This window comes from Poromitra crassiceps (assembly GCF_964638095.1).
Source record: "Poromitra crassiceps genome assembly, chromosome: 6".
NCBI classification, from domain to species: domain Eukaryota; kingdom Metazoa; phylum Chordata; class Actinopteri; order Beryciformes; family Melamphaidae; genus Poromitra; species Poromitra crassiceps.
In genome coordinates, this window is record NC_139627.1 from 53035541 (window position 1) to 53045540 (window position 10000).

General features: G+C 48.2%; 1 protein-coding gene across 1 annotated transcript in view; it reads left to right on the plus strand.

Annotated features, from left to right (window-relative positions):
- Positions 1-10000, plus strand: part of LOC310777972 (uncharacterized protein) — a gene marked incomplete at both ends in the record, with an annotated part of 213144 nt that overhangs the window by 181628 nt on the left and 21516 nt on the right. Inside the window, one exon of the mRNA XM_083638303.1 lies at positions 4469-4565. Coding sequence (XP_083494429.1) covers positions 4469-4565 — 97 coding nt within the window. The remainder of the gene's footprint in view (positions 1-4468; positions 4566-10000) is intronic.

Consider the following 10000-nt stretch of genomic DNA (forward strand, 5'->3'; position numbering starts at 1 on the left):
GTTAAACCGGACCTTGTACGCACAATTATTTTTTACAGTGGGGCATTCAAAAATAAGGTGGATAAGACCCACAGACGTAATTCCCTGGAATGCGAGACTTAACGAGCCAGTTACATGGGGTTGCATTCTTAGACATTGCCGTTTGCTTTTATTTGGTATGTTACATACAATTGGCTAAATTATTAGGTAATTCAGAGTTAGATGATATTGGAGCAGCCAGCCATTTTTATTTTTATTTATTTTTAGCCGGAAGGCGTCGCACGACCACACAACCGGTGAATATGACACCACATCCAAGTCTAGGAATCAAGCCACATGCTTTTGCACGCATTGCTTCCATTCATGATTGTTGACAGACGTGGTGAGGAAAATGTAGCATTTCTGCAGCCTAACATGAATAGTAACACAAGTCAGTTTTAACAAATTAATTAATCTCGTATTTTGTTATAATATTATTTTTTCCCCCCGAACATAACACAAAAATGCTATTGTTGTCAAATTGTTTCACTTAATCCCTATGCAACTCAACTGATTTCAAGAAAATTGATTGATTGATTGATTTTTTTTATTATTTACAATGCACATGACTGTAAATGCGCCAGTGTTAGCCTGATGGCTCATTTTCAACTGGTGTCCACTCCCTTGGAACTCCAGTTAGAATTGCCGGTGCCTCACACACTCTGACATACATGTCTTTGATGGTGGGAGGAAACCCACACGAACACGGGGAGAACATGCAAACTCCACACAGAAAGGACCTGGGAGGCGCCGGGGTTCGAACCCGGGACCTTCTTGCTGTGAGGCAGCAGCGCTAACCACTGAGCCACCGTGTCGTCCAAAATCAAGTGGTGGCATCAAACCTCAAAGTGCTGTGATCTGCTACTGTCTTTGAAGTGGGTGTGGTTACATGCACACACTAATCATCCGATAACTGAGAATAACCAGGTATTTTGGCAATAATCTGATTAGCACGTTTCCGCGCTCTCTAGTAGCTCACGGGAACTCACTTCAAAGTCTGTGAGTCACGTGTTTCAAGCTGCATTGGACACAACTGATCATGTGATCATGTCAGCCCAGTGGCAACAAACAAACAACAAAGATTAGATAAGATGCTGAATTGCTAAAATGGGCAGTTTTTGCAGCGCACACAAACATGTTTTGGTGTCGGAGCTGCATTGGCAGCTTAGAGCCAGCGGAGGTGAGGTGACATTAGAGCGGCCATCTTAGCGCCTGACTGGGTCCCAGCCTGTGCAGGTGAGGTGACATTAGAGCGGCCATCTTAGCGCCTGACTGGGTCCCAGCCTGTGCAGGTGAGGTGACATTAGAGCGGCCATCTTAGTGCCTGACTGGGTCCCAGCCTGTGCAGGTGAGGTGACATTAGAGCGGCCATCTTAGTGCCTGACTGGGTCCCAGCCTGTGCAGGTGAGGTGACATTAGAGCGGCCATCTTAGTGCCTGACTGGGTCCCAGCCTGTGCAGGTGAGGTGACATTAGAGCGGCCATCTTAGTGCCTGACTGGGTCCCAGCCTGTGCAGGTGAGGTGACATTAGAGCGGCCATCTTAGCGCCTGACTGGGTCCCAGCCTGTGCAGGTGAGGTGACATTAGAGCGGCCATCTTAGTGCCTGACTGGGTCCCAGCCTGTGCAGGTGAGGTGACATTAGAGCGGCCATCTTAGCGCCTGACTGGGTCCCAGCCTGTGCAGGTGAGGTGACATTACGCTTGGTTCACACCATAGACAGAAGCTGCCCTGCCCCCACTCACAACTTGCACTGACTCCATGTCTGGCTGCTTGAAAAATCTGCTGATGCAACGTGTGCAGCATGGCTTCAGCGTGGCGTGGCTTCAGCGTGGTGTGGCGTGCGGCTGGTGTGATCGGTCTCGCCTGTTAACAAGGACGCTGAAATGAAAGTGCCTCCGCGCTGCGTAGCTTCAGCGTAGCTTCAGCGTAGCTTCTACAGAATGTTTGGGGGGGGAAAACATGAAACAGGTAGTAGTAACGCTGGCTGGAGGCGGGCTAAAAACGCTGGGTCCAATGAAAGAGCCAAGCCCAACTGTAGCTTGACAGTTTGCACAAAATCAGGTTAAACCTCTCCTCAGGACTTCTATCCAATTCACCAGCGTGTCGCCAGGGATCACAAGAAACAACCACACCAAAAAGTTTTTGAAGGGAAGATGAAAGAGGCGACACGAGGGAGCAGCATGTATCATCGGCGCGGGTGTCTACGTGTGTGTGTGTGCGTGTGTGTGTGTGTGTGTGTGTCGTCTACGTGTGTGTGTGTGTGTGCGCGCGTGTGTGTGTGTGCGTGTGTGTGTGTGTGTCGTCTACGTGTGTGTGTGTGTGTGCGCGCGTGCCTGCGGGGGAGATTAAAGACATGACATGCGGAAATGATGGTGAGTTCCACCTGGTCGTCTTCTCTTCCACAGTCGTCCTCGTGGGTCCTGCTGAGTTTAAAAATAGAGCTGTTCTAATGGAGGAGAGGGCCGGGGGGGGGGAGGAGGCCGGGGGGGTGAGGGGGGGGGGGAGAGGAGGCCGGGGGGGGAGGAGAGAGTGCAGCGTGCACAGACTGGAGGATTCCTCCAGGCGGCCGAGGGGGGAATGCAATTTCAGATTGGCCAGATTGCTTTTTTCTCCCCCCCCCCCCCCCCCATACACCCATGTCCCCCCCCCCCTCGGCCGCTGATGAGGTGTGATATGCATCGGCGGGGGCCTTAAGCCGCCGTAAGCCCGACGCCGGTGCCCACAGCCACACGGGCGAGAATCCACATCATGAAATGAAAAGAGACGCTCCAAACACATCAGCGGGGATTTGAGAGTGATGGAAGGAGAGAGGAGGAGAGGAGGAGAGGCAGAGCCGGGGAGGGGAGAGGAGGAGAGGCAGAGCCAGGGAGGGGAGAGGAGGAGAGGAGGAGAGGCAGAGCCAGGGAGGGGAGAGGAGGAGAGGCAGAGCCGGGGAGGGGAGAGGAGGAGAGGAGGAGAGGCAGAGCCAGGGAGGGGAGAGGAGGAGAGGCAGAGCCGGGGAGGGGAGAGGAGGAGAGGAGGAGAGGCAGAGCCAGGGAGGGGAGAGGAGGAGAGGAGGAGAGGAGAGGAGGAGAGGAGGAGAGGAGGAGAGGCAGAGCCGGGGAGGGGAGAGGAGGAGAGGAGGAGAGGAGGAGAGGAGAGGAGGAGAGGAGGAGAGGCAGAGCCGGGGAGAGGAGAGGAGGAGAGGCAGAGCCGGGGAGAGGAGAGGAGGAGAGGAGGAGAGGCAGAGCCGGGGAGGGGAGAGGAGGAGAGGAGGAGAGGAGGAGAGGCAGAGCCGGGGAGGAGGAGAGGAGAGGAGGAGAGGAGGAGAGGAGGAGGAGAGGCAGAGCCGGGGAGGAGGAGAGGAGGAGAGGAGGAGAGGAGAGGAGGAGAGGAGGAGAGGAGGAGAGGAGAGGAGGAGAGGAGAGGAGGAGAGGAGGAGAGGAGGAGAGGAGGAGAGGAGAGGAGGAGAGGAGAGGAGGAGAGGAGGAGAGGCAGAGAGGCAGAGCCGGGGAGGGGAGAGGAGGCAAAGGCATGAATGGATGATGGAGGGTGGGATTATGGTGGCCTGTGAGGCCCATTTAAATGCACTCGAGACGCCCGGGGCTCATTTCTCAGGGTCACATTGCATTGTGAGAGGTGCAGCGTTAGGGGGCTCTGCTCTGTGTTGTTAGGGGGCTCTGCTCTGTGTTGTTAGGGGGCTCTGCTCTGCGTTGTTAGGGGGCTCTGCTCTGCGTTGTTAGGGGGCTCTGCTCTGCGTTGTTAGGGGGCTCTGCTCTGCGTTGTTAGGGGGCTCTGCTCTGTGTTGTTAGGGGGCTCTGCTCTGTGTTGTTAGGGGGCTCTGCTCTGCGTTGTTAGGGGGCTCTGCTCTGCGTTGTTAGGGGGCTCTGCTCTGTGTTGTTAGGGGGCTCTGCTCTGTGTTGTTAGGGGGCTCTGCTCTGCGTTGTTAGGGGGCTCTGCTCTGTGTTGTTAGGGGGCTCTGCTCTGTGTTGTTAGGGGGCTCTGCTCTGCGTTGTTAGGGGGCTCTGCTCTGTGTTGTTAGGGGGCTCTGCTCTGCTTCTCAATGAAACATTTGGAGACAAATAATATAATAAATAATATGACTGATGGATCTTTTCATGTCGGACTGGACGAGTTCAGTGTTAATGTGTTATTGCTAAATGTGTCTCGGAGAAAAAAAACAGGAGCTGTTGATGTGAATCTCTCTGTCTGTCTCTCTCTCCCTCTCTCTGTCTCTCTGTGTCTCTCTCTCTGTCTCTCTCTGTCTCTCTCTCCCTCTCTCTGTCTCTCTCTGTCTCTCTCTCCCTCTCTCTGTGTCTCTCTCTGTCTCTCTCTGTCTCTCTCTCCCTCTCTCTGTCTCTCTCTGTCTCTCTCTCCCTCTCTCTGTGTCTGTCTCTCCCTCTCTCTCTCTCTGTCTCTCTCTGTCTCTCTCTCCCTCTCTCTGTGTCTCTCTCTCCCTCTCTCTCTCAGGAGGTGAGGGCTCGGCAGAGGCGGGGCAGAAGGAGACGTCCACCTGCGACATTTGCCAGTTTGGGGCTGAGTGCGATGTGGACGCAGAGGATGTCTGGTGAGTTTGCACAACGTCTACACACACACACACACACACACACACACACACACACACACACAAAGAAAACTCAAGAGGCGTCAAACTGTTTGACACGTATCTATAATGTGAAACAGTGTAGCTATTTCTAACTAAGAATTTAAATTGGAAACCTTCTCTACCACGCATACATGCAACACACACACACACACACACACACACACACACTGAGGTTTATAGTGCACGGCTGACCATTTCATTTAACCTCAATTACTATAGCAGGGCGTTGAGAGAAAGGAGATTCTGGAAATCCAATTATAATCCTTACAGGACTTGGCAATGTCAGGTCAGAAAAAAACACTTTGACTCACAAAAGGAAAACAAGTTGAGTCCAGAAACGCTCTTGTCACAAATGTAACCGTTTATTGCAAAGATGTGAACACAGGAGGTCTATCAGCTGGTTGGAGGTTAGCCGGCAGGAGGGTGTAGAAGCACAGCAGAAGAGGCTTGGTCGGTGGAGTAGCAGACAGCAGCAGCAGCGGCGGCGGCATATAAACACTCTACCAGGCAGCTCGGCTTAAGCGAGCCATGGTTATTGTGTGCTGGACTGTGATTGGTGCGTATGAAGGATCAGCTGGTAGCAGCTTAAGGAACTGAGGCAACGCTTTGTGACAAATCCCACCATTACAGCTAGAATGAGAGTTGCTCTGAGCAGAGGATTCTGATGTCGTGGAGAGATCATGATGTCGTGGAGAGATCATGATGTCGTGGAGAGATCATGATGTCGTGGAGAGAGAGATCATGATGTCGTGGAGAGATTGTGATGTCGTGGAGAGATTATGATGTCGTGGAGAGATCAAGATGTCGTGGAGAGATCATGATGTGGTGGAGAGATCAAGATGTCGTGGAGAGATCATGATGTCGTGGAGAGATCATGATGTCGTGGAGAGATCAAGATGTTGTGGAGAGATCAAGATGTCGTGGAGAGATCATGATGTCGTGGAGAGATCATGATGTCGTGGAGAGGTCATGATGTCGTGGAGAGATCATGATGTTGTGGAGAGATCATGATGTCGTGGAGAGATCATGATGTCGTGGAGAGATCATGATGTCCTGGAGAGATCATGATGTCGTGGAGAGATCATGATGTCATGGAGAGATCATGATGTCGTGGAGAGGTCATGATGTCGTGGAGAGATCATGATGTCGTGGAGAGATCATGATGTCGTGGAGAGATCATGATGTCGTGGAGAGATCATGATGTCCTGGAGAGATCATGATGTCGTGGAGAGATCATGATGTCATGGAGAGATCATGATGTCGTGGAGAGATCATGATGTCCTGGAGAGATCATGATGTCCTGGAGAGATCATGTCCTGGTAGGTTATGGTACCATAACCTGCACATGACTGAATTTAGTTCATTGATACAAGAAAGTTCATTTGGTTCAATAATGGAAGCATGCCAGTAATTAAGGGATGCAGTATATAGAAAGCAGGCCAATTTGCCCCCCCCCCCCCCCCCCCCCCCCCAACGTGTGACTGTTTCTCTCTTGACATGCAGTAACAGGTTTTATTTTGAAAATCGACAGGATGTTTTATTTTATTATGCTCGTGAATTCCTGCCCAGTTCGATCTGCTCTGTGCTGCTTGACGCAACTCAAAGAGGGAAGCGAAAAAAACACAGGTCGATTTGTTTAGTGGAGCAGAGCGGAGAGCCGCTTCGGGGACGCGTCTGGTGGACACAGGCGGTCACTAGACAGGCTGCGACCAGCTCCGGTGTCTGCCTCGCCTCGCCTCGCAGCCGTAGGGCTTCCTGGTGTCTACCCTCTGCACTACAGCACTGCTTCAGCGTCCCAACTTGTAAGAAGGAAACAAGTACTCCTCGACTTTCAAGAGAGCCAAGGCCAAGGCCCCTCTTAATAGGCAGTTTACTGGTGATTGTGATTGAACAACGGGGGATTGTAACAAAACAGCAGGTGATTTTCACCGAATAGCAGCCAATTGTAATCAAGTGCCAGGCGACTAATCACACAGTAGGTGATTTTAATCAAGCAACTGTTGATTAATCAGAGATTGAGAGAAAAGGTGTCTCAAAGAACACTTGACTGTAATGAGAAGTGGCACAGCTAGTGACGAGTGTTGACGGCAGGTACTAGGGATGGGCATTTCTAGCAAAAACACTATTCGAAATTCTCTGGCCAAATTCGAATTTAATTCGAAATTCGAAAATAAAAATAAAAATGTAAAAAAAATTAAAAATGTAATTTTTTTTTTTTTTTTTTTTTTGTGAGTGAAATGTTGCATTGTCTCCCCTGATTCTAAGTCTACGGCTTTATTAATTAATATAAAAAGCTTCTGCTGTGGATTTTTAGCTCAAACAAGCATTGCACCACTGAAGTAAAGAACATGTTACATGACATTGACATTTTCGAAAATAAAAAACAGTTTTGACAATCATGAGTGGTTCATTAAATATTTAGTAGGCTCAGGTCTGAGTGCCAAAGGGGTGCTAAAGTCACCCCCTCTCCCTCTTCATGGGATTTCATCCGCCATTCATTTTTCCATAAACCTTGCTTAAAATGCTTATAAAAATTGTTTTACTTGCTCAAACCAAGCGATTTGACTATACTTAGAATCAGGGGAGACAATGCAACATTTCACTAAAAAAAAATTTTTTTTTTTTTTTTTTCGAATTTCGAATTTCAATAATAAAAGTCGACCTTGATAATAACAACGATTATTCGAAAATTCGAAATTCGATGCCCATCCCTAGCAGGTACGTGTACGTAACAACATACAATAATGTGTCATGAAGAATAGCCTACTACCAAACTGCAAAATGTAAAATTTAGAGAGGCTTGTCACCGCCGGTGACATCCTCGATGTTCTATTATAAACTTTATAGCCTAATAAAAATAATAAAAAAAAAAAAAAAATGATAACTATATAGTTACGTTATTGAATACTATGTATGGGATAGTGTATATATGACAAGAATTATTGTCATATATATACATAATTGTTATGCATTACTATATGACTAGTGTTTTATGTATGTATGTGTATGTGTGTATGTATGTACATATATACACATGTATATATATATATGTATATATATGTGGATATTTCTATAGTATGTGTTGTTATACAAGTATAAATATAATAATGTAGTATTGTGGAAAAGGGGTGGGAGTTAATAAGTTATACTTCTTCTCACTCCTTTTCGAATATGTCTACGTTTCTTACCCCTTCAACTTTATTTCACAATACTATTTCAATCGACTTGTTAACGTGTAATTTTGAAGGCCCCGTATATTGTCTCTGTTTTGTTTACATACATATTCGAAATAAACATGACAAACAAACAAAACAAACAAATAATACAGTGGTTCCCAACCTTAGGGTCGCGACCCTAAGTGGGGTCGCCTGGAATTCAAATAGGGTCGCCTGATTTTTGATTTGATTATTATTATTATTATTTTACAGCACACACTATTTAAAACGAGCAAAGGTGATTCGGGTCACTCGCGTTTTCTTGTTGGTTTTTAGTTCTGAGTTTCAAGTGAAAGTGATCATCTCTAAGATTTCTCTTGGGTGACACCAATGGCGATGAGTGGTAATTGCAGGTGAGATCCAAACAGTGTCAATGGGCTCACTATCAGATAGATAGTGATTTTTTTTTTAATGAAAATGTTTGAGATTATAACTTTAAATCAGGATTCTCAGAATAAAGTCAGAATTTTGAGATTAAAGTCAGAATTCTCAGATTAAAGTGAGAATTCTGCGGGGGGAAAGGAAGCATACTGTTACATGTGACATCACTGATGATGTCACTGATGATATTATCGATGGTGTACCGGAGTTTGAATGTCTCGGGGGCCCTAGATTTTTGTGACGTCAAAATCGGGTCACGAGCCAAAAAAGGTTGGGAAGCCCTGAGCCTAATAGTTACTTGTTAGAAAAGAATCCATTAGTGGACTCTTCAGTGCAACTTTTTTTTCTTTTTTCAGATTTTTTTATCCCATTTCTATCCCCCGTTAGTGCCAACTTTAATGTATGTATCCTGGCTGCTGCTCCACCCTCTGCCGATCTGGGGAGAGCCGAAACTGGCTCCATGCTTCCTCCGAGACATGGGCAGTTAGCCAGCCGCTTCTTTTCACCTGACAGGGGAAGCTTCACCGGTAGGACATAGCACGTGGGAGGTTCACGCTATTCCAACTGGTTCCCCTCCCTCCGAACAGGCGCCCCTAACGACCAGAGGAGGAACCACATTAGCAACCAGGATATTGCATGTTTTGATGAAGGGGTTCCTATATGAAGGAAACCGCCAGGGGGCACGGGGAGAACATGCAAACTCCACACAGAAAGGCACCTTTTGACGACCTCACCCGGGCGGCGGGCACTCGAGGACATGCAGACGGGCACGCATTCCTTCAGCGCTCACAGCGTCCCAGGTGGGAATCGAACCCAGGACCTTCTAGCTGTGAGGCGACAGCGCTTACCACTGCTTCAGTGCAACTTTAACAACAGATTACCTCGGCCGTCCACAAACAAGTAACAAGGGAAATCAAATGTTAACAATTTGACATCGTAAAATAGCGCATGGCTGCTGTGATGACGAGGCGTCTTTATAATGTGTTTAGAAAGGTGCCGATGATGTGCTGATGCGCACAGCCTGCTCATGGAGAGAGAGAGAGAGAGAGTGCTTATTATTACCGGCCTTGCTCAATTCCCCCCAAAACTAATTAACAGCTTTGTTTAGATTCTATTTGCAGACACTTGGGTAACCTTTTAAATTACACGCCATTAATTAGGCAGTGATGACCAGACATAACTAATAGTAGAGATGCTGCGATCCGATCATGTGATCGGATATCGGCGCGATATCAGCCAAAAAACATGGATCGGATCGGATCGGATTCCAGCGAAAATGACCGATCCAAGGCTCCGATATAAGCACTCCATTCCATGACTCCGCTCCAGGATTTCTATCCAGCATGCAGCAGCAGCAGCAGTAGCACACAGAGGCCGCGTTGAGCCTAGGATGGCCAGGGCCAAAACGTCAGACACACCCGTCCTTAACCTATGTGCGATTCGAAATCACGCGTCCGCACCTATGGTCCGCACCAACCCAAGGAGGCGCAGGTAGCGAAACATGGCCGCCTCCACTGTGGCTGTTGACAGTTTCAAATTATAATAAAACAACCACTATTGCGATTTGCAATACATGTCCCGCAAGGTTTCTGAGATTAGGGGAAAGTCTGAGCTGGCGTTACGCTAAACCAACGTGGGGCGGAGGCAGCGGATTTGTTTGGCGTTAACGTTAGCTGTTGTGATGGGGGCTAACGTTAGCTAGCTGGTTGTGGCTACCTATAGCAAGCAGCGCTCCACAAGCTTATTGTGACCAAAATCCCCGCATTTAAAGCACTTCATACTCCCAGAGCTGGCGTAAAC